The sequence below is a fragment of the Heloderma suspectum genome, chromosome 8, assembly GCF_057233095.1.
Source record: "Heloderma suspectum isolate Gila_16-S chromosome 8, 16-S_ref, whole genome shotgun sequence".
Taxonomy (NCBI): domain Eukaryota; kingdom Metazoa; phylum Chordata; class Lepidosauria; order Squamata; family Helodermatidae; genus Heloderma; species Heloderma suspectum.
The window spans coordinates 17,448,519-17,473,085 of NC_139465.1; the positions used below are offsets into that span (position 1 = coordinate 17,448,519).

Consider the following 24,567-nt stretch of genomic DNA (forward strand, 5'->3'; position numbering starts at 1 on the left):
GCCACTGCTCACTCTTAATTCCAGATCATTCATAAACAAATTGAAAAATTGGTCCTGTGGGACCCGTATGTCCATTGGGAGAAGTTACCATTTATTCCTACTCTCTGCTTTCTGTTCTTTGTCCAGTTACTGATCCATAAGAGGGCCTCTCCTCTTATCCCATGACTGCTAAGTGCTCCATGGTCTTTGGTGAGGGACTTTGTCAAAACCTCCTTTGGGAGTCTAGGTAAACTGTGTCGCCTGGATCACCCCTGTTCACATGTTTATTGTTACTCTCAAAAAACTCTAAAAGGTTAGTGAGACAGGACTTAACTTTGTGGAAGCCGTGTTGATTCATTTTCAGCAGTGCTTGTCCTTCTTTAATGTTACAAATTGTATCTTGAATAATGCTTTCAACCAATTTGCTCAGAACAGACAGTAAGCTAACCAGTCTGCAATTTTGGGGATCCCCCTGGATCCTTATTTTAAAATTGCTGTTACATTAGCCATTCTCCAGTCTTCTGGTACAGAGACTGATCTTAGGGGCATGTTACATATTTTTGTCAGAAGATCAGCAATTTCACATTTGAGCACTTTAAGAACTCTAGAATGGATACCATCTAGGCCTGGTGATTTATTAGTTTTCAATTTGTTGATAAGGTTGAGAACTTCATTTTTTGTCGCCACTCTTTGCCTCAGTTCCTCAGACTCCCTTCCTGAAAACAACAGTTCAGGCAGATGAAAAGAATTCATTCAGATTCTCTGCAATCTCCTTATCCTCCTTTGGTGATGTAATTGTCCCTCATGATAAAATAAAAAAAGTCCCAGGGCCTCATCATAATAAACAAAAGTCCCTGTGAGCCTTGGCTCCACCACACCACTATTGGTTTCTTCATTATTACATTTACATCAAACCTTTTCTCCCTCTTGCAAGGAACCCAAGGTGGCTTGTATGATCTTCCTCCTCTCCATTTTATCCTCACAATAACCCTGTGAGGTCAGTTAGATGAGAGTCAGTGACCGGCCCAGTGAGCTACATGGCCAAATGGGGTCTAGAACCTGGATTTCCCAAGTCCCAGTCCAACACGCTAACCACTACACTGCACTGGCTCTCTGTTGAGAATAGAGATGTTGTAGAAGTCTGAGAGGGTGGTGGAGTCTGGTGGACTCCCCCCCCCAGCTCACCAAGCTACTGCACGCTTACCCAGCCATTTGCCATGTGCTACATGGTCCGGGAGCACCTAGTGGCTGGCTGGCCCCTCCCTGAGCCACCATTTTGTGAAAAAATGGCAGGTTGGGGTGGCTCTGTAAAAGTGATGTTGCATAAATGGTGGCCATAAAGGGGCCATTTCTGCAACGTCACAGGCTTAAATGATCCCTTCATGGCACAGTGAGCAGGGGCGGGTGGCAGTGGCAGTTCAGCAAGTGCCTGGCAGGGACAGATGGGGTCCATCCATCCCTAGATGAGAAGGCTGTTAAAAATGTTGTTTTTGCTTTCATTTCAGTTTTAAAATCCTGAATGATGAAAACTCCGGCCATTTCATGCTGTTTAACTATGCACTACGGTGGTTTGCAGTAAGGACTGATATCCTCATGAACACCATGACTTTGATCGTTGCCCTGTTTGTGGTCCTCAGCCCATCATCCATCAGTGCTGCAGAAAAAGGCTTGGCTTTATCTTATATTATCCAGGTAAAAGCTCTCCAGTTTGAATCCTGGACAAACTCATGCTTTGTTTTCACACAGTCCAAACTGGGTGTAAGCTGAGTCTAATATATCCTAGTGGGCTGGTTTCATGCCGCATGAATAGAGCCATACAGCTAGGGATGGGTGAGAAACTCATTCTCATGTCAATGAGAATTTACCGTATATGAACTTCTGAACTGAGGCACAAACAGGAACACAGTTTGCCATTGAAACACATACATTTCCGAAGCGTGTGATGCAGTTCACGCAAAAGAGTGCACGTTAAAAAAAGTGTCTATTGAGGAAAACGCACCCCAAAACGCTCCATTCATTTACGAATCACTTACAAAATTGTATATATCTGCCAAAGGGAAATGTATAGAAAAATGTATTTTAAAAAAAAAGATGTGCATGAAAATATGCCTGGTTGGGTGCTTTGTGATCTGACCCTTTTGCTAATATCACATGCGGCTTGAAGTGTTAAATCGCCATCATTTGGGGAGAGTTAGTTTGCATCTCCTCCAAAACAGAAAGATGTTATGGTGTTCCCTTCCATAATTTCATGAGGCAAGCGTGCACGATGATGTGTATTCTCTGGAGTTTTCAGCAACTGTTAAAATGCAAAGTGGAGGCATGTGTTAGTAAACACACAGCAGATACATGCCCAGAGGGATGTTTTGCATGTGTAAGTTGCCTGTCCTTGTGTGTTTAGAAATGTGTCTTTGTTTCACATTCTGAGGTGTGCATTGCTGCACAAGTCTATATATAGTTTGCCACATACATTGTGAATTGGGCCTGAGTTTGTCACATCTGAAGACATGAAGCATTCATATATCGAGTAGGGATGTCAGAGAATTTCATTTTGGGGGGTTGGAGTTCAATGTGTCTTCCTAAGCTCAGCCCCTGTGGCCCTCATTTTGGTTCCCAATGCAGCACCTGACTTGGTATGCAGCGAGTTGGGCCAGTTCACAGATTTTCTCAAAATTTTGCACTTGGGGGGGGGGTGTTGGCCATTTGCACAAATTTCTGAGCAATTTGTTCAAATTACAGCCTAATTTGCACAAATCACAGCTGGATTTGCACAAATCACAGCTGGATTTGCACAAATCACAGCTGGATTTGCACAAATCACAGATGAATTTGCATAATTTGCGCAACTGTAGCCGTAATTTGTGTAAATTGGCCAGAAATTTGCACAAATTGCAAAAAAAAAAAAAAACCACCACCAAGCCCACAAAAAAGTTCCCAGATTTCAGGGAACAGCCCAAAGCTTGGCTTGCAGACATGAAGCGAGTTGTACACAGTGCAAAACTCTGCTGAGCCAAAAAAGAATTCCCAGTGATGGACTTCCCTAATAGCGAGTCAGTCTATTGGTTCATCAGTACCAGTATGGTTTACTCTGATTTGCAGCAGACCATCAGGATCTCAGGCAAGAGGTTTTTCTTATCACCTGCAGGCAGCCTGATCTTTCGAAGTGGAGATACCAGGGATTGAATCTCGGACCTTCTACAGGCAAAGCCTGTGCTCTACCACTGACCTACAGCCCTTCCCCATATGAAGGGCTGTATGGCATGTTTCAGATCTCTTCAGAAGGGCATTCCAGACATTGGATCCCACAAAAGTGGCCACTTCCCTGCTGTTTTATCACACAATGGGAGAAGTGTACATGATCTAATCTGTCAAATGCAAGTGAACATCTGAAGGGGGATGCTCAGATGGAAGTGTAGATGTGAGTCATGATCCTCTGCATTTCACTTGGTATGCAGGTATAATACACATTTAAACCAGTGTTAAGCAGGCTCAACTGTTAAAGCTGTGAAAGGAACTATGGCAGCCTTCTGCAACCCAGTGTCCTACAACTCCCATTGCCCTGAGTATGCAGGGCCACACTGGCTTAGGATGATGGGAGTCATAGTCCAACCCATATGGAGGACACTGGTTTGGGGGAAGGATGAACCATGGGAATTGTGGGAGGGTCATAGTAGAATCATAGAATCATAGAATAGTAGGGTTGGAAGGGGCCTACAAGGCCATCGAGTCCAACCCCCTGCTCAATGCAGGAATCCAAGTCAGAGCATCCCCGACAGATGGCTGTCCAGCCTCGTCTTGAACGCCTCCAGTGTGGGAGAGCCCACCACCTCCCTAGGGAATGGGTTCCATTGTCGTATTGCCCTAACAGTCAGAAAGCTTTTCCTGATGTTCAGCTGGAGTACAACCCATATTGGAGGGCACTAGTTTTGAGGAAGGCTAAACTATGGGAATTGTGGTGGAGGGGTAGAGGAGGAGGGTTTATAAGGGTGCTGGGAATTTATCTCTTTGATTTTCATAACTCCTAAGAGCTCCTTGGGGGAATGACATGATAACTGCGTGAATACACATTCTCATTTTCCAGCAGTATTTGTGTATTTGGAGTTACTCTGTATATCCACAGTGGCCCAGTGTTTGTAATATCCATAGAAGCAATGACATGGGTCTGGTGGCTGACGTGGTTATCCCCTGGTTAAGTGACATTAGTGTGAGAACTAGGGATGTGCATTGCTGGGAAATCTGGTTCTTTTTTTGCTCAACAGAGTTCTGCACCATGTATGACTCGATTAGCATTTGCAAGCCAAGCTGAGGACAGGGGAGGCTGGCGGCTCCTATGTCCATGGGGCAATGAATCTGCTCTGGATTTCAGTCAGAACTCTAATGGAGCTATCCAAGGTGCTGAACCCATTTTGAGGATATGGTTCAGCACCTAGGACAGCTTCTTTAGGGTTCTGAGTGGTTCTGACTGCAACCCAGAGTTGATGTACTGCCCCACTGACATAGGAGCACCAGCCTCCACTGGCTGCAGGCTTTTCTCAGAACTCCAGGAACATTTTTTGTGCTTGGGGAGTGGGGATGCCAAGCCATAATTTGCACAAATTATGCAAATAATTTGCATAATTATTTATTATGCAATAATAAATCCACCCCCACCCCGCAACAGTTTTTTCTGCATCCCTGGAAGTAACTATATTAACCCCCTGGCCAAAGCCATTGCTTCTTACGGATCTTATCTGAGTAGAAAGCAGCCATAGGAAATCTTTTTCCATATCCCTCAGACAGGGCCTGCCCAAGATATTTTGCTGCCTCAGATAAAGGACAAAACGACCCCCCCCCCAATTCCATGAACAAAAGCCAACTGGACCGCTAGTTGAACCTTTCATCACACACAGTTCTGCCCTCCAACACCTCGCTGCCTTTCTCCACTCTGTGCAACGTCTGCTGCCTGAGGCAGCCCCCTCCCTCTGCCTACTGGTAGGGCTGGCCCTGCCTCTGGTAATGTACACATCGACCCTCAGAAAATGGATGGCTAAGGATGGGGACTCAGCAAAAGTCCTTCCATACATGACCTCCTATTACTTTCAAGTTCTACAAAACTGACCTTGGGGCAAAGAAATGCAATAGAACGTTTCTGCTGTGATTTTAATCATACATGGAAATCAAGATGTTATTTTCTTACAAGTCACCCTAAGCAGCTTCATCTAAACTACTCATTGCATGAGTAGTCTCTCTCTCTCTCTCTCTCTCTCTCACTCACACACACACACACACACTCCTATCCTCAACCTTTACAATTTCAGACTAGTGATGGAGATATATTTCCAGTTGTAATGGATCTCTGAAAGGCTACAAATCATTGTCTGGATTTGTCACTTTAACCTTTCCTCGCCCTGGTCCAGAAATTCCATTCCTGTCATTTAAGTGCGTATATAGTGAATACAAGGAGCTATCTGTTGTCATCGCAGGATTAATGATGTGTCACTCAAGTCTATACTTTATGCACATTAATACGTAGGGGAAAGGCAGATTTTGCTTCAAGCGTAATCTTTCCCCTTTAAGTATGAGGTAGTTTCAAAAAAATTTTTTTTGTCATGGTAAATTATGAGTCCCTTTATTAACTCATTTTCCAAAAGGATAACTATTTCCTAGGAGTCAGCGGAGAAGCCAGCAAAACACAGGCCCCTCAAGTCAAATTGTGAAAGATATTTTTTCTAGGCCTGTAGTTAGTCAGTCTCCACAGGCAGCTGTAATAGCTCTGAAATTGCCTCAGGGATTTATCATCCAGGGGCGCAGTTTCTGAGTTTATGAGTCACTATCTTCTCCTTAAACTCCCTTCCTGCTTTGAATATTCCTTTTGCTTGGCACAGCTGCCCTACCTGAAAGTGAATGAAGAGTGGTTTCTTAATACCAGTAGGATCGAACTTTGGATGAGCAAGAGGTTGAGTTATCATGGGTAAATGCACATATGGTGTGGTGGTTAGAGTGCTGGCCTGGGACTTGGGAGATCTGGATCCTAGTCCCCACTTGGCCACAAAGCTCACTGGGGGACTTTGGGCCAGTCACTGACTCTCAGCCTAACCTACCTCACAGGGTTGTTGTGAGGATAAAATGGAGAGGAGGAGGATAATGTAAGCCACCTTGGGTTCCTTGCAAGAGGAAAAAAGGTGGGATATAAATGTAATGATAAAAATATGTAGGAATGACTCACATGGCCAACCTTTTTTTACGCAGAAGAAGGTGATTTTGCCCCTGCCCCCAGTATTCACATGATACAATGGCTGTGTTAAAGTAGCCCTCACGCGGTAAGACAGCCATTTACCACGTCCTGAAAAATGCTTCCAACATATTTCAGGAGATAGCCATGTGAACTGTCTTACCATATGTTGCACCTTTTCACAAGTTCCCTTTATTGTGGGAATATTGAAGGAAAAATTAAAAGTCCTCTGCCAGCTCTCCCAAGTAGAGAGGGCTATCCTCTGTAAAGTAGGACACCAGGCAATTGGGTCTGTTCTGGGGCATTGTTGGACATTGTCATGGTGGCTACATTTGGGCCATTGTGGCAAATTTAAAATGGCACCTCACAGCTGCACACTTTGCTTCTGAGTACGTCTGTGGCTGAGGGTGGCCAGATGTCCTGCTTTACAGTGGACAGCCCTCTATTTTGGAGAGTTGGCAAGGGGCAGCCCTCTATTTGGAGGTGTCCCATGTTTAAAGAGGTGTCCGGTCTAAATCTGTTTTTAAGCTGAAGAACCTTAATAAGCAGGGAGAACAGGGGCCTTGAAGCTGTCCATCAGCAGTTAGCATCTGAACATCAGACTGATTCTCCACTATGTTGAGTTACATTGTATTTCTGTTTAAATTACAGTAATTATTTCTAATTTTTCACCTACACATATAAATTTACAAATGCGAATGTTATGCAAAGCAGTGTCTTTTGTCCTTTTTTTGGGGGGGGTGGTGATGCAATTCCCAGGAAGCTGCCTTATACTGAGTCAGTCCCTTGGTCCATCTAGCCCAGTAATGTCGACACTGACTGGCAGCGGCTCTCCAGGTGTTTTTCCAGCCCTGTCTGGAGATGCCGGGGATTGAACCTAAGCCCACCTGCACGCAAAGCAGGTGCTCTGCCACTGAGCTACAGACCTTCCCCTTGTTTGGCAATGTATAAATGGCCACCTGACTGTGGTTGGGGACCCGCCAAGGTGGAAGGGCCCTCCCAGGAGGCACTTTGCTGTGGACTCTCCTCAAACTGGGGCTGGCCCTGCCTACATGGATTCATACACTGAAGGAAAGGCAGCCTGCTTCTCAGGAATAGCTTGATTTGGGATTTGATGGGACTGCAGGCAGGACTCAGCCTTGAGCCTTTTCTGCCAGTTTCAAGCAGTATGCCTATCCCTCCAGAAACTAGGGATGTTGGAGAATTCCGCCACGGATTCCAGGGAGGCCGAATGCCAGCGCATTCGGCCCCCCGGAATCCATGGTGGAATGAAGCCACCCACCCCATCACCCTGCGAAATGGGCCCGGAACTGAGCCTACCTTTGTTGGCCGTTCTGGTGCTCCTTGAATGGCGGCCGCAGACGTGGCCGCCATTTGCCTCTTTCAAAAGGCCGTGATAGGCTACATAAGTATTTATGTAGCCTATCATGGCTAATGCAGGGACGCCATTTGCGTCCCTGCAGAGGCCGTGATAGGCTACATAAATATATACGTAGCCTATCACAGCAATAGGAAGGAACGCAAATGGCGGCCGCCGTAGCCGCCGCCATTTGCGTCCGTGTCTTTAGCCGTGATAGGCTATGTATATATTTACGTAGCCTATCACAGCAAAAGACAAGGGTGCAAATGGTGTAGTGGCCACCATTTGTGCCCCTGTCTTTTGTCGTGATAGGCTACGTAAATATATACATAGCCTATCACAGCAATAGGAAGGAACGCAAATAGCAGCCGCTGCAGCCACTGCCATTTGCGTCCGTGTCTTTAGCCATGTATATATTTACCTATATATTTACGTAGCCTTTCACGGCTAAAGACATGGACGCAAATGGTGGTGGCTATGGTGGCCGCTATTTGCATCCCTGTGCAGCCCAGCAGCCGGATGTCCGGCTGCGGGCGGCCCCGGCCGGCGGCTCCGCAGAGTTGCTGCAGAGCCGGCCGGGGAGGATTCCGGGGGGAGAGACGGAGCACCTCCCCCCCACCGCAGATTGCCCGATGCGGAGCCAGGTAAGAGTTTCGTACATCCCTACCAGAACCACATCCTCCCCCTCCACTTTCCATCTTTCAGTATTCCCCTCCCAGTTTCTTGCTCCTGTTTCTGCTTTTGTCCTCCTCTGCTCCTGCTTCTCCTTGACAACTTTCCACCCACATCTCTGTACTGAAGTCAAACTCACACTTGGAGAACCATCACTGTGGCTATAAAGGTGTGAGATTGTTTTAAGAGGGCTCAGATATGTGTGTGTGTGTGTGTCTGTGTGTGTGTGTGTGTGTTCCCCCCTCCCCAGAGTGCTTGCAGAGAAATGAGATACATGCCTTAGGAGAGAAGATAACAGTCCTCAAAGAGGAAGAGTGGAGAGTGGGCACAGCTTGAAGGAGGCTGTGGTTTGCATTTGTAAACATGAAATGCAACTAAGCAAAGCCCTCCCTCGAGTGCCTTCATGACCGATGAGACTTGCTGGGGCGTGTTTTCCTGATTTTCCTCAAGCCGAGCTGGGTGGTTCTGGCTAAGGATATCTTAACTAGGGATGCAACATTTTGTTGGCATTTCCAGTAGCAACGAGGTTTTTTTTTAGAGAAGTATTAAAACATTTAAGTGCAGCCCTAAGAATGGGCCCTCAAAGCAGCTCTCAGCAAAACAATGAAAACATCAATTAAATCCATTAAAAGCAATGGTTGGATGCAGACAGTGCAATCCCAGAAGTAAGCCCCATTGAATTCAATGGGGTTCATCCCAAGCATGTGTGGGTGTCAGGTTGCATGCGGCCCTCGCCTAATTTTATGTGGGATGATGGCAGAAAGAGAAATAAGAGATGGGGTTGCATGCACGCTCACACACACGCGCACAGAGCGCTGTGCCGCAGTGCTGCAAACCCTGACTGCTTTTGGCTCTCCCTCTGCCCACTATGAAATCTGGTTCTGCCCACCAGCCAGTGCCAGCTCCATGTTTTTGAAGGCCCTTGAATGACCCTCAATGGCCCCCCTCCCTCAGTGAGCCTCCCTTCTCACCAACATTGTCATCCGCTGCAACTGCTCCTCCTCTTTTCTCCTCATGGCTACTACTTGTTTGCTTGACAGGCAGAGGGCTGGTGAGCCAGCAGGCCGGGGCATCTCCTGCTCCTCCTTCTCACCACCACCGTTGCCTGGGCCAGGGCGAGAGGCAGGTGAACAAGCAGGTTGCGGTGGTGAAGAGGAGGAGCAAATCCTGGGGGCTATTGTCAGTGGGCCCCTGCCAGTGGGCCCTCAGCAAGTGCCCAACCACGCCTACCCATGATGCCAACCCTGCCACCATCAGCTGCAGCTCCTGATCGACGCCGCTTGCAAGTCAATTTCCGTTCACTGGAAAAAGGTTCCCTAACCTTGATGTATATAGATAGCACTGTAGCCTCAGTTAGTTGAACGTAGGTTCCATGGAAATCAAGTAGAACAAATTAATCATGGCTGAATTAATTAATCCTGACCACCTGAAGTGGGGTAGGTAGCAACCAGAGAAAGGGCCTTCTTGGTGGTGGTGCCCTTGCTTCTCAGGGATGGCATTGGCACTTGGCATGCTTGGGCAACTGCTGAAGCCCCACTATCCTGTCAGGGGCCCACCGCTGACACCTGTCTTGTGTAGTGCTCCGCTTTTAAATAAAAAAATTCTGGACTAGTACTCTGAGCATTGCTGGTTGGCTGGGTCTAGCCACCATTTAAATTTCCCACAATGCCCCAGAGTTACCCTACAGCAAGGGCATTGCTGTAGGATACCCCCCCCCCCAGATGCTGTTGGGGGGGCATTGGATTGCTCCTTTAAAGAACTTGCAGGATTAATTCTGTGCCTAACCAGTCCCACTGGGCCAACTTCATCTTTGAACATCATCTGTGCATACCAGCAACTTCTTTAGAGTTTCCTACCCTACATTTTATCGAAATGCCTGCTCATACATTACGTAAAGTTTCCTAATGATTCCCCCCTGCACTCCTCTTTTCTTTGGGTAGCTAAGTGGACTTCTTCAAGTGTGTGTGAGAACAGGAACTGAGACAGAAGCCAGATTTACTTCTGTTGAGCAGATCACGGAATATATCACGGTAAGGAAGACCCCTGACTAGAGTTGTAAAGTCTTATTTGGAGTTCTAATATGGAGGATTTCCATTTTCCTCTGCCCCACTGATCATTGCAGTGCTGCCGGTAAACTGTTGTAGAAGTTGCCGTGGGTGAAGTCGGATGGAATGTTTCTAACAGCAGTCCCAGCAGGTTCTTCATCTCTGCTGTGAATGCAGCTTTGAAATTTGCACCGATTGGCTATGGCTTGGTCTACACAGACAGCCAAAGGAGGTGGTTGAGTTCTGCGCTGGTAGAATGGACTGATCCTCTTCAGCAGGGGTGGGAAACGTGTGGCTCCCAGATGTTGCTGGACTACAACTCCCATCAGCCCTAGCCAGCATAGCCAATGGCGAAGAATGAGGGGAGTTGTAGTCCAACCACATCCAGAGGACCAGACATTCTCCATCCCTGCTCTTCAGACTGCAGATGGAAGGTGGTCTGTGGGTGGCCCATGCTGCAACCCCTGCCAAAATTGTAAGAATTTTTTTTAAAGGTGTCCAGAGCAGCTTTGACCCCACCAAAAGAGTAAAGATTAACTTGGTTGCAAGATCATTTTCACCCTTTTAATGCTCTGTAAAATTGTATTATTATTGTTGTTGTTGTTGTTGTTGTTATCTTTTTTCAGCAGCACAGGGTGGGGGGAACATGGGGAGGGGGTCTCAGTGGGTGAAAATGGTCCCCAGACCTCCTGAAGTTGCCCACCTCTGTCCTATGTCAATAATTCATAGAATCATAGGTTGGAAGGGGCCTACAAGACCATCGAGTCCAACCCCCTGCTCAATGTAGTCTCCCATCCAAGTACTAACCAGGGCTGACCCTGCTTAGCTTCCGAGATCAGACGAGATCAGGAACAGAGCGCCAGTGTGGTGTAGTGGTTAGGATGTTGGACTGGGACTCAGGAGATCCAGGTTCTAGTCGCCACTCGGCCATGAAGCTCGCTGGGTGTCTTTGGGCCAGTCACTGACTCTCAGCCTAACCCACCTCACAAGGTGGTTGTTGTGAGGATAAAATGGAGAGGAGGAGGAGGACCATGTAAGCCACCTTGGGTTCCTTGCAAAAAGAAAAATGGTGGGATATAAATGCTATAAAAATAATTAAACAAACAAACAATCAGGAGAGCAGGCAAAGGGCTGGATAGACGTTTGCTTCTTGGTGAACTAGTGTTGCTGCTGCTATTTACTTGCAGGGAGTCTCTGCATGTGGGAGAATTAAAAAATGGCATCCCACACCTGCACTTTGAAGTGGTACAGTCCACTCTGCTATGTCAGGATTTTACCACCTTATTATTCTGCATGTGTAGCTCAAGCCCTATGCATCTACATACATCCTAGGCACATGCTGGGTCAACCGTCCCTGTCCCTCCCAGGGTGCTTCAGGTGGGCCAGCTGCTGTAAAAAAACAAACCCCAGCATGCATTGGATCCAGATTTATGCTGGATGAACTACACAGATGAAACTGGAGTTCCCTGCCCACTCCTTCCCATTGCAGAACCTCCATCCCTCTGAAAATGCTACACAGAGAGTCAAGAGACCCTGCTGAATGGGGTGAGCTGTGTTGGTGGTGGTGAGAGGCAGGGATTTCCCAAAACTGGATGGAGGAACCTCTCACAGAAGGTCCCCCCTCCTCAGGAAGGCAGTTCCTGGATCCAACCCATTATATATTTATACGGATATGCATCCATCTACATATACATTCGATGCATTGATGTGTCCATTCTTCATCTTAAGCCTGCTCCTCCAAATCGACAGACATTTGATCAACTTTATTCTGAGACCTTGCAGCCAGGGGAGTACGCTAACCATGTCACAGGTGGTAGCCACACAGTGGTGACCACAGCTGGCTTTTCTCCCGATATGCTGGGAACTCTTTTGCAGAGCTGTTTTTTGTATTCTTTGTTTTGTTGCAGGACTTGCCCTAGGACATGAAAATGTACGTCTGTGGTTAGGTCAGCAAAGGGGTTTTCAATGAACAAATTTTAAGCAGTCTTAGAACGATGCCATAAATCAGCCTCCCCCACTCTGGTGCCCTCCAGATGTGTTGGACTACAATCCCCATCATCATGGCTGGGGGGGGGATTGTATTCCAACACATTTGGAAGTGTGGTTGGCATAAATGGTAACACATGTATGTGCCTTTAAAGTCAAGTATGGGAATGCAAATGTCTTTAAAACCCCAATCCATGACTAAAGTTGTTGCACTAGAAGATTAATACAGCTCCCCCTGATCCTGGTTTCTTTTAGATGTGTGTTCCTGAGGCAACAGAGGGTGCTACAGTTGTTAGCCCACCCCAAAACTGGCCTGAAAAGGGTCATATCACGTTTAAGAAATATTGGATGAAATACCGAGAAAACAGCCCCACAGTGCTCAAGGACATAAATGTGGACATTCACAGCAAAGAAAAAATCGGGATCGTTGGCCGGACAGGCTCTGGTATGACACTTGGTTTCACTTCTGCTGATCTCTATTTTGTTTTGTGGCTACAGAAATGCCCGTCATTATGACTTGCAGGGAGGTGTGGGCAGAAGGACGACAGTGTCAAAAGCAGGCACGGTTGGGCACCTACCAGGGGTCCTACACCCCTGCAGGGGCCCACTGACAAGAGCTCCCTGTAGTTGCACCACTGTGACCTGCCTGTCCACCTCTTGCTCTGGCCCAGACCATGATGGTAGCAAAGAAGAGGAGCAATAGACGCCACGTCCTCCCCGCTCCCTGGCTCTCTGCATGCCAAGCAAGTGAGTGGTAGCAATGATGAGAAAGAGAAGGAGCAATAGCAACTGGGGACAATGGTGGTGAAAAGGGAGGGAGCCCATTAAGGGTGCCTTGCCCAAGGGGCCTGAAGAGTCTGGAGTCAGCACGGGGAGGATATATAGATATATATAGTGTGTGTGTGTGTGTGTGTGTGTGTGTATTCCAGAGACCCTGGGGAGCGCACAGAGTCACTTTGTTCCCCATCATTGTAGGCCAAGACACTCATCATCAGCAATGCAGGACAAGTTTTATCCCCACTGCAATGTTGTCCTTTAGTGATTGCTTTTACCATGGAGGGAACTGAAGCCATTGATTTATTTGGGAGAAAGTAAAGGGGTGCATTGTGAGACAATATTTGAGATAGGGCTGCACCCTATCATTATGGAGGTTTTCCGAGTTCCGGCTTGAAGCTTGGTGCACCTCATCCCTGAACGCTAGCCTTTGTTGTTGCTGTCGTTTGAATGGGGAAGCAACACATTTGGGTGCCGGCTCCAGCTATTTGAGGGCCCTTGGGCAAGGACATCCTCAATAGGCCCCCTCCCTTCATGAGCCTACGTTCTCACCACCATTGTCGCAAGCTGCCATTACTTCTCACCCCCATCATTGCTACCACTTGCTTGCTTGTCTGGGCCAGAGCAAGAGGCAGGTGAACAAGCAGGTTGCAATGGTGAAGAGGATTAGCAGAGATGGGGCCCTTGTGGGCCCCTGCTGGGGTGTGGGCCCTTGGGAAGTGCCCAACCATGCCTACCCTTGACATTGGCCCTGATTATGAGCCCTTGCAATTCTTAAGCCCAGTCCTGGAAATATACATCTTGGTGACGTCTTTACAAAATGTAGAGTCTAAATAAGAATCTGAATTGTATACTATTTTGGGAGAGGGGGAAGTATTGCTTTACCCTTTGATGTCACCATCCTGGTCATCTTGGCCTGGAATCTTGAAATCCACTTAAAATAACCATTCTTCAACTCTTACAGGGAAATCATCTTTAGGAGTTGCCCTGTTTCGACTAGTAGAACCAACTGCTGGCACTATTCTAATTGATGGCATCAATATCTGTACTATTAGTCTGGAATCTCTGAGAACGAAGCTGTCAGTCATCCCTCAAGATCCGGTTCTGTTTGTAGGTACAGTAAGGTAGCTGTTGTCACAATTATCAATTAACCTTTCCTGCAAAAGTGAAACCTAACCACTAATAAGAGCTACAAACCACTATTACCCTGTAAAGGGGGGGGGGGTTTTCAGCATTATTAACTTCGTATTGCTGATAAGAGGTTGAGGTTGAAAGATATTAGCTTGCCTAAACTCATCCAGGAAGATCATGGCTCAGGTGAGATCACAGAGATAGAAAAGGGGTAGAGGGACACAGCTTCAGTTAAAAATGGCTGCTAGTATCCATAATTCTCTATGGATGCCAGGTGGCTGTCATTCCATCTCTCAGCACCTCCGTAGTGAAAACACTATACACTTTGCATTGGAAGCAAAGAAGGACTGATGTGTGTGGCATTACACTTAAAAAAAAACAAAAAACTATAGGTGAGATCTGAATCAGGGACTTCTCAAAGACTGCATAGGCTGCAATCCTGAACACCTTCTTTCTTGATATTTTTCTTTCTTTCTTTGATTCGTACCCCACCTTTCTACCAAAAATGGCACTCAAGGCCACTGATGGTCCCAAATAAAACTTGATAAAAACAATAATAAGCAAATAAATTAAAATGCAATTAAAACACAACAATTTACTAGGGAGTAAACCTCACTGAACACAATGAGACTTATTTTGGAGTCAACCTGGATTACCCTGCTGGCTACTAAGCACCACTCATTCCCAGCTTTAACCAGCCAATTCATCATAATCATGATTTCTCTGTTGCCATTATATGCTTGTTCATTCGCTTATTGCAGCCTTCTCTACCAAGTGCCCTCTAGATGTGTTGCTTTACAACTCCCACCAGCCTCAGCCAGCATGGCTGAGGATGATGGGTTTTATAGTCCAACACATCCAGAGGGCGCTGGGTTTAGGGAAGGTTGGTTTATTCCTTTGACCATAGGCTATAGCATACCAGCAACAGAATACAAAAACAAAATGCCATGTGCACAGCCAAACTAATATGCTGTCATAACAAGCCAAAAAACCCTCAGGCATCAGGACACATAACAGTCAGTTTATCCTTAAATCAGCCATTGCCATGGTTCTCCACATGAAGGAGTCATGCAGGCCAGCCTCATGCCTGTCTGTTCAGAAGTAAGCTCCACAGAGTTCAGCGGGACTTACACCCCAGTAGGTGGGTTTTGAATTGCAGCCCCAGAGGATACCGTGGGGCTTACTTCTGAGCCAACAACGCAGAGAATTGCAGTGTACATCTTCTCATTGCTGAAGTCAAGGAAGACACATTCTCAGCATTTGCAAATAAAAATTCTGTTTTATTCTTCAGTTGGTCAAGAGCAGGGAGACATGAGAGCGATATAAAAACGGGTAAACATGGCTAGGGATGGATGGATCTGTTAACCTCAGTCTCACAGAGACTATCAGGGCTTTTTTTCCTTCTTTTTAGGTTTTTGCGTGAGCTTGCATTTTGTTTTGTTTTAATTCTGTGTGGAAATCCATCCTTTTCTTATTTTCGTTTTGCACATTTCCTGCTAATGTACACATTATTTGTATGCCTTTTTGTGCACATTTCCCCCACGTACTTTCCATTGCTAAAAAGCAGCTTTGTGCACACTTTTCTCAAGTATACGCATTTTGTTCACACACACACACACCCCAACATGTCCATTTGCACACATTTTTCCCAAGAAAAGCTGCATCAGAAAGCTTGCAAAAAATGCAGATTTTGGAATCTCAGTCTCAGCTCAGGAGGTGTGAATAGGGTAAATCTGTGTAAAAAACCAAATAAAAACAAACCCCTCAAAGTAGCAAATTTCTCACCCACCCTGTAAAATAAACAGTGCAACAGATCTTCCACAGTGGCCAGGCCACATAGACAATGATCTGGATCAGACAACATTTTTACCTTATCATGTGATGGGGGAACAAGAGTGTCCTTTTCCTCTCTGCCCATGTCTGTCCTGCTTCCAATCCAATGTCTCTGCCATGGGTGTGGGAGTTAAAGCAGGGATGCCAGAGAAAGCTGCAATGGAATCAAATGAGTTCGGATTCTGCAGTAGACCGGCTTTCCTGAATCACATGGATTCCACGAACTTGCAGACTGTTGTTTTTTTTAACTTTCTGGAATGTTACGCAAATTTAGTCATAGAAAAATACATTAAAACACACACACACACATTGGCTGAAAACATGCATTTCCCCTATAGGCTGATGCGCATTGGAGGGGGGGATTTGAGCATTTTGGGGAGGATTTGCACATTTGTGCAAGTGAGAATTTGCGCAACTTTGGGAAATGGGAATAATCCGATTCTATCCATGAGTGGGCAATGGAATGAAAGGCACCTGACAATCTGTAAAACATGGACAGAACAGATTGTACAGAATCTGTGCATCTCTAATTTAAAGACAGCATCCATGCATTAAAATCTAGATGGGTGTAGGTCCAGATCACAGGGTTCATGCCCAGATTTTATTTGAGGTGTCAGAGACAGTTCTCAAGCTGACGCACAATGGGTTATACACAGGCGTGCCATATTTAAACGTTGCACTCATGCAGGACTGGTGTGCCAAGCGGGAAGAGAGGGAAGGTGTTTGCTCTTGCCCTCCCACTATATGATCAGGAAGGTTTATCATCCAACCCATCTCATGTTTACATTCATTGGGAGTCTTACTAAACCAGCCATCCAACATGAAGCATAAATGTATATTGTATTAATCATCACTTATATTATTGTGATGCTTATATAGGCTCCCACCACAACCTACACACCTCCTCCCCAACTGTGCAAGGCTTCTAAATGTCTTTGGTATACCTCTTAAGCTGGGGTGCAAAAGTGCTTTAGGGTGGGGGCTAAATTGCCCTCCACAGGCCAGAATGAAGGCATTGCTCCACCCCTGGCATTTTGCCTTTCTCTGTGCTGGGAAAGGCACAGAGAAAGGGCCTTGGCCAGCACCAGGAAGACAGGCTGCTTCTCCTGGCACTGAATACCTGGCTTCAGGCAGCACGTGCCATCCTGGTGGGGGCGGCGCGTGCCATGTGAAGCCACTCAGCTGGTGCTGGGAAGACCGCTCACTTCTCCTGCTGAGTCCCCTACCACCTGCATCCCTCCTGTTATCTCTGACCCTGGATTCCTCTGGGGCCAAGCCCTGCCCCCTGAAGAAACCCAGGGAGGCTCCATGTGCCAGATGCAGAACCTCTGCAGCCTGGATTAGGCCAATGGGCCACAGGTTTCGCACCCCAGCCTTAAGGTTTGTGATAGCCTCCCCATCTCTAATGTTGTGGCACAATTGATGTCAGTTGTTTTTCATTCGATTTGAATGGCTAGAAGGTTAAGACCTATCAGAAATCCCGTCCTCAAAGAGCGAGCCATTCTGAGTCCATCCTGTGGGTGAGGAGCCGCCACAAGGCATCCATTGTTAAACATAGTTAACTGTTTGCATTGCGCTATAACGGTGCACAATCCTTGACAAAAGGAATAAAATAGCTCTCTCTTGAAAGAATATGATCTAGAAACAGTCTTGAAATGATGAGTGCAATTTCCCACAAATTGTTCCCAAGCAAGCCCCGCTGAAGTTCACAAGGAACCCAAAAGAGCTATGTGTAGGAGGCTGCGCACAGTATTGTCAGTGAAGACAGAGTGGAGCAGACAAGTCTCTGGTGGCTTTGCATGGGTCAGTTTAACATCAGCTGCCATGCAACCAGCCCATGGAATCATCTCTGCCCTGTAGCTTGATTGCTCATTGGCTGGACTCTGGTCCAGAAGCCACATGGCAACCTGGTTGTGGTCACAGGTGCAAAGGTGTTTGAGGACCCCACACGACTTGGTGGGCTTGTTCTGGGCCCAAGCAACCACTGGTATCAAAGTGCTCCCTAGGGCTGAGGGGGAGTGCTGCTTTCTCTGTTTCCTTAGGCCATCCCATCACTTGTTTTTAAGATCTGACATGCCTTGTAGTCCATCCTTATGGGCCCACAATAACTCAGCCAGTTAAATTGTGATTCAGTCAACCCTTCTCATGACCGGCTGCCCAGGGACCATGGCTGTCCTGTCTGTTTGCCATCACCAGCTGTAATGGTGGTTGCCATCTCCAGCTGTTCCTGCCACCATATTTCCAGTTAATACCATGCATGAGCCTACACATGGTGTCAGAAGGCAATGTGGCAGCTGGAAACCGTTTGTGAGCAATAGGAAAGGCTTCTAGGGCAGGAGCAATGAAGAGGGGGGCTAGGCAGGCCAATTGAAGAGGCTCAGTGGGCCCCATGTTCCCTGTGGCCCACTTGCGGAGGACTTTCCTGCTGCCTTAAAGCAAGAGTAACGGAAGGCACACACATTTAGGAAGTAGGGTTTGCCACATACAGGCACTGAAGCAATGCTGTTATTCTGCTCTCATAACTTCTTAAGAACATGAACATTGCCTTTCTGGAGCAGACCAGGATCCATCTTGTCCAATCCATTTCATTTCATTTATTATATTTCTATACTGCCCCATAGCCAAAGCGCTCTGGGTGGTTCACAAAGGTTAAAAGCCATTAAAAAATACATTATACAAAGTGCAAAACCATTTACATAAAAACATAGACAGACAGCACACACCCAGACAACATATATTAAAAAAACCCATTCTGTTAAACAATTGACCAAAGACAAGCCAACACCTGATTAAAAATTCATTATGTGTTGCCAAATGCCTGAGAGAAGTGGGAAGTAACCTTGCACTGAGAAGGCCATTGGGGTGCCACCACCGTGAAGGCCCTCTCCCTTGTTGCCACCCTCCGAGCCTCTCTCAGAGGAGGCACCTGGAGGAGGGCCTTAGATGCTTAATGTAGTGTATGAGTCAGTTCATGCTGGGAGAGGTGCTCCATCAGGTATTGTGTAAGGTAGTCCAGCATTCTGCTCTTAACCGTGACTAGCCAGACATGAGGCTAACATGCAGAGCATGATTTAATCCAGCATCCCCCAATCTGCTGTCTATGGCCATGCTGGCTAGGCATGGTAGGAGTTGTAGTCCAACATATCCAGAGGGCACTAGGTTGGGGAACACTGACTCCATCTATATAATCAGTCTCATCTGTTAAATGATCATGAATTTAAGAGCATGCTCCACCAGAAATACTGCAGGCAAAGTTTTCTTTAGAGCGGGTGGTGCACTTTCTCTCATTCTAATTCCTACCTTCCAGGTACAACTTAGATCCTTTCAACGACCATACAGATGATCAGATCTGGCAAGCTCTGCGCAGGACATTTATGAAAGGCATAGTATGTTCTTTACATTTTTTCATCAGCTTTTATATCACACTCTGTCATTGACTGATGATGATGATGATGATGATTTTTACATTGACAGTACATGGAATATTTTGATTCTTTGTTACTCATGTATCATTAATCAGAAGAAACAGAAGCCACAGTGAGAATAATACTGTTAATATTCAGCTCCGTTAAAAATGTGAACAATTAATGTTCACTAATTATATTTTGTGTTGTTCCTTGTTTTTTTTTAAATTTTCAAAAGGGGGAAATAATGGATGACTCTAATATACGGTGCTTTTCAATGTTTAATAAATTGCAGCAGATCACTACACATAATGTGTGTGGTGGGGGGAGGGAGGTGTCTGATTACAAAAATGCTGCCCTTATGCTGCACAATGCTGAAGCATTATGGAAGCTGAGTAGGAATGGACCAGATAAGTGTCTGCATTGGCAAAATAGTACAGATGCCAGGTAAGCTGCTTTTAGCTTTCTAGCAGTGGAGGCTGGTGACTCCTAGGTAAAGGAGCTATCCAAAGGGCTGAACCCAACGCTTGGATAGTTTCTTTAGAGAAATGTGCAAAAGCCAGGAAACGACCAAATCATCGGCAGTTGGGAGAAAAGGAGAGTGGCCATGGAAAGAGTTCATGGTCACAGGAGAAGTCCCAGAAGGCCAGATTGGTACCCCAGGCAGGCTGGAATGGGCCCACAGGTCTGACTTTAATATCCCTGAGGAGTCTCCCAGCACAAAGGAAGCCAAGTTCTCCAGGACATTTAGCAGAACTTGGAGTTTTGTATCAGAGTGGCATGGGATTGGCCCTCTGGTATCACCTGATCTCTGAGCCAGGAGGGTTCCAGCCATTACTGCAAGTCTCCTGGCTTGAATTGTCTGCAGTTCCTCCTCCAGCCAGCAGCACCGGTGGCGCCAGGAACTGGTTGGAGCCCTGTGGCACCTAAAAAAGTCACCGAGCAGCTTACATAAGTATCTACATTTTTTTCAGTCCTCATTTTGACTGAGGACTACCTTTAACGTGCTGCTTGCCCTCCCAACTGGGAGGGGCAGCATCACACAGGGAAATGTGCACTCTGACCTCTGATCAGCAGGAATTCCTCCAGGGGGTGTGGTTTGGGGCCACTCCAAGGGGGCTCTGTGGGGGGACCTCCAAGGTTCCCCATCCCTGGACTAGGGAATCATGTGACACCAGAGGCCCAGTCCCATGGGAAGTAGCCTGTTTTAGCTTCCAAACAAAAAAACAAATGTATCTAACTGTTCCATGCCATGTTATCATTCTGCAGTGGTTGTTTGTTCAAGACAGAATCATTCTGAAATGCCTGCATGCCAGAACTTTATATGCATCTCTTCCTTATTGGTGCACTTGTCTTTCAGACAGGTCCTTCTAGGGATGTCAGAGAAATCTGCAACGGAATCAGATGAGTTTGGATTTCTGTGAATCCAACCCATGGGTTATGCAGAGGACTGGCTTTTCCCTGGTCACACAGATTCTGCAGACTTGCAGACTTTAAAAAAAAAAACTTTCTGGAATTTTATGCAAATTTAGCCATATAAAAATATGTAACATAAAAAAAACTGGCTGAAAATGCACATTTCTTCCATAGGCTAAAGCAGGAAAGTGCACATTTTGGGTAAGAATTTGCACATTGGAGGGGGGGGGATTTGTGCATTTTTGCAAGTGTTAGGGGTGTACAAACCCCACTCACCCTTCCTGTCTGGAGCGTCCGCTGGGGTGGGGGGAGGCAATCCGTCCCTCCTCCAGGAATCCTTCCTGGCTGGCTCCGCTCTGCAGCGAGTTTGCGGAGCCACCAGCCGGGCTCGTCCATAGACGGACTTCCATCCGCTGTCACGCAAATAGCATCTGGCATAGTGGACTCCATTTGTATCCCTGCCCTTGGCCGTGATAGGCTACGTAAATATTTACGTAGCCAATCACAAAAAGAGCAGGGATGCAAAAGGCGTCCACTATGCCAGACACCATTTGCGTCCGCAGCCTGGCAGCGAATGGCTGTGGACGGCAGTGGACGGACCCCGACTGGCTGGCGCCAGGTAGGGTCCGTCCCTACTGGACTTTGTGGGATGGCGGCTGGCGGGGGTGGGGAGTCCGTTCTGCCACGGACTCCAGGGGGCCGGATTCTTTAGATTTCTCTGCCATCCCCAGCAAGTGTAAATTTGTGGAAATTCAGGAAACTGAAACAAATCCAATTCTGCCAATGAGCGGTGAATGAACAAAAGGCACCTGCCAATCTATGCAATGCAGATGGAATGGATTTTACAAAATCCATACATCCCTAGTTCCTTCCTCCTCTCCCTTTCCTGCCACTAAACAGCCAAGTAGCTTTTAATGCTCCCTGTTTATGCATGCATCACTTTACTTGACAGGGATCAACAGCATCATGTAAAAAAAAATGTTGCCTGTGTACTGTATTGTGCACAACAAATGAAAGAATGTATCATCACCATGGCATCTCCCATGTATTCTAGGTTTCAAAACTGCCAGGAAAGCTAGAGGCAGAGGTTGTTGAAAATGGAGAAAATTTCTCTGTGGGGGAACGACAGCTGCTCTGTATGGCAAGAGCCCTCCTTCGAAATTCAAAAGTGAGTCCTGGAGCCATCAGGGGTTATTTGGATTGCTGTTGAATACATAAGGGGTCCTTGGTCTTAAAACACAATTCATTGTACATTTCTGGTTAGATTTACCCTTACTGCAAGAGGGGCATTAATGTAAATGGCAGAGATATTCATTACTATCATTTTTAAGGAAAATCTGTCACATCTTCAGTGTTTATGTGATTATGCATAGAATGGGGAGAGACCATAGTCCAATTCAGGAATTCAGCCTTGGAATGGGGGAGAAATTTGTTCAGTTCACATTTTAATATGAACTTGCCTAGTTTTGCACTTTTGGACCAATATGTGACCCAAATCAGAGTTATCTGCATTTCTCTGAATTTTGCAATGGAGTTCTCCAGTCAAAACGTGTCTACAGAAAATGTGTCTGTTAGGGAAAAGCACAAACAAATTCACATAGTAGAGAAAATTATGTGAAAATGCATTATATTAGGACACCTGCTTGCAAAAAGAATGTGTATATTAAGCAAAATGGCATGGAAAATTGCAAAATTGCATGACATTGTCAAAAGTCTTTTGGAAGTTCAAGTAAACAAAGTCCCTCATCAAAGATTCTGGAAGAAACTTAGCAGTCATGGAATAAGTGGACAGGTCGTCTTATGGATCAGTAACTGGTTAAAGAACAGAAAGCAGAGGATAGGAATAAATGGTAAATTCTCCCAATGGAGGAAAGTAAATAGTGGGGTCCCACAGGGATCTGTATTAGGACCAATGCTTTTCAACCTGTTCATAAATGATCTGGAAGTGAGCAGTGAAGTGGCCAAGTTTGCCAATAACACCAAATTATTTAGGGTGGTTAAAACAATAAGGGATTGTGAGGAGCTCCAAAACAATCTCTCCAAACTGGGAGAATGGGCATCTAAATGGCAAATGCGATTCAATGTAAGCAAGTGTAAAGTGATGCACGTTGGGGCAAAAAATCCCAACTTCCAGTATAACCTGATGGGATCTGACTTAGTAGTGTCCAACCAAGAAAGAGAACTGGGGGTGATCCCCTGTCAAGGGCCCATACCCCAGCAGGGGCCCACTGACAGGAGCCCCCTGGACTTGCTCTTCCCCTTCATCGTTGCAACTGTTTGCCTTCTTACACTGATTTATGTCACCTCATTAATAGAACAGACGGCTTAAACTACAGTGCAGTTCAAGAGCTATAGTAATATATTTTGGCAAAGTTTCATGTACATCATGATGGCTACGCTACATACAGTCCTGTAAGTACTCAAACCAGCACAGCCGTCTGCAAACGTTTCCAAGCGTTAAGGATCCTACTTCTTTTTTAGCTGATGCTGCTACCTGAGCCGTCATCCTGGGCTCGAGAGAAAGATGGTGCTGTTGTTCAGATGACCGATACATGTTGTCTCTTGTCCCCCGCCCTGCCTAGCTTCGAAAATGTCAGCTATATCTGCGCTAGCTAATCATAAATCCAAATATTTGGTTGTTTAAATAGACACTACGGAATAACCAGTTTGGGGCCCTAGCTCTCCTTGCCATCACAATTTGATTGTAGAAACTATTCTAAGCACCGAAAGACTTCACTGCATCCCTCCCTGACAATGCCATTGCAGAGGTTTCCCATGAAATGTGTATAATCAAATAAATATTTGTGTCTCAGTGCACAGTGCTTGGGGCGGCTGGCTGGTGGAGTGTCCACAGGCAACGCCTGAAAGGTTGGCAGCCCCGCGGGGTTAACAAGTTATATTTATGGGCTCAATCCAGTCAGTGCCAGTTCCAGGTTTTGGTGGGCCCTTAGGCAAGAGACCCTCAGTCTCCTCCCCTTCCCTCAGTGAGTCTACACTCTTACTACCATTGTCTCCAGCTGTTCTTGCTCCTCCTCCCCTTTCCCCTCTTTGCTACCACTTGCCTGCTCGACAGGCAGAGGGCCAGCCAGGGAGCAAGGAGGCCATGGTGCCTCCTGCCCCTCCTTCTCGCCACCACCATTGTCTGAGCCAGAGCGAGAGGCAGGCGAACAAGCAGGTTGCACTGATGAAGACGCAGAGCAGCTCCAGGGGGCTCTTGTCAGTGGGCCCCTGCTGAGGTGCGGGCCCTTGGCAGGTGCCCAGCCAGGCCTACCCGTGATGCCGTCCTGCTCCTCATGACCCGGGGACATGAACTAATTTAAGTTGCTTAGATATTCCCTGGCCATCTCTCTGCCAACTTCAAGCTGCACTCCCATCCCTTTTGAGGGCCCTTGGGCAAGACACCCACAATGGGGCCCCTCCCTCGGTGAGTCTGCCTGCTCACTACCAATGTTACCAGCTGCGATTGCTCCTCACCCTCTTTCTCATCATTGCTACTCCTTGCTTGCTTGGCAGGCAGAGAGCCAGGGAGCAAGTAGGCAGAGGCATCGACCATACTTCCTTCTCACCACCACCACTGTCTGGGCCAGAGCGAAAGGCAGGAGAACAAGCAGGTTGCAACGATGAAGGGGAAGAGCAAGTCCAGGGGGCTCCTGTCAGTGGGCCCCTGCTGGGGTGTGGGCCCTTGACAGGGGCTCACCATGCCTACCCTTGGCACCGGCTCTGCCCACCCCCTTTTCCCCGACCGCCGATGGTTTCCTA

At 46.7% G+C, this 24,567-nt stretch overlaps 1 protein-coding gene across 1 annotated transcript in view; it reads left to right on the forward strand.

Moving 5' to 3' along the window:
* Positions 1-24,567, forward strand: part of LOC146338881 (ATP-binding cassette sub-family C member 12-like) — a 117,395-nt gene that overhangs the window by 87,104 nt on the left and 5,724 nt on the right. The window contains exons 23-28 of the mRNA XM_084812425.1: positions 1,485-1,671; positions 10,160-10,249; positions 12,506-12,695; positions 13,989-14,148; positions 19,296-19,374; positions 21,863-21,976. Coding sequence (XP_084668551.1) covers positions 1,485-1,671; positions 10,160-10,249; positions 12,506-12,695; positions 13,989-14,148; positions 19,296-19,374; positions 21,863-21,976 — 820 coding nt within the window. The remainder of the gene's footprint in view (positions 1-1,484; positions 1,672-10,159; positions 10,250-12,505; positions 12,696-13,988; positions 14,149-19,295; positions 19,375-21,862; positions 21,977-24,567) is intronic.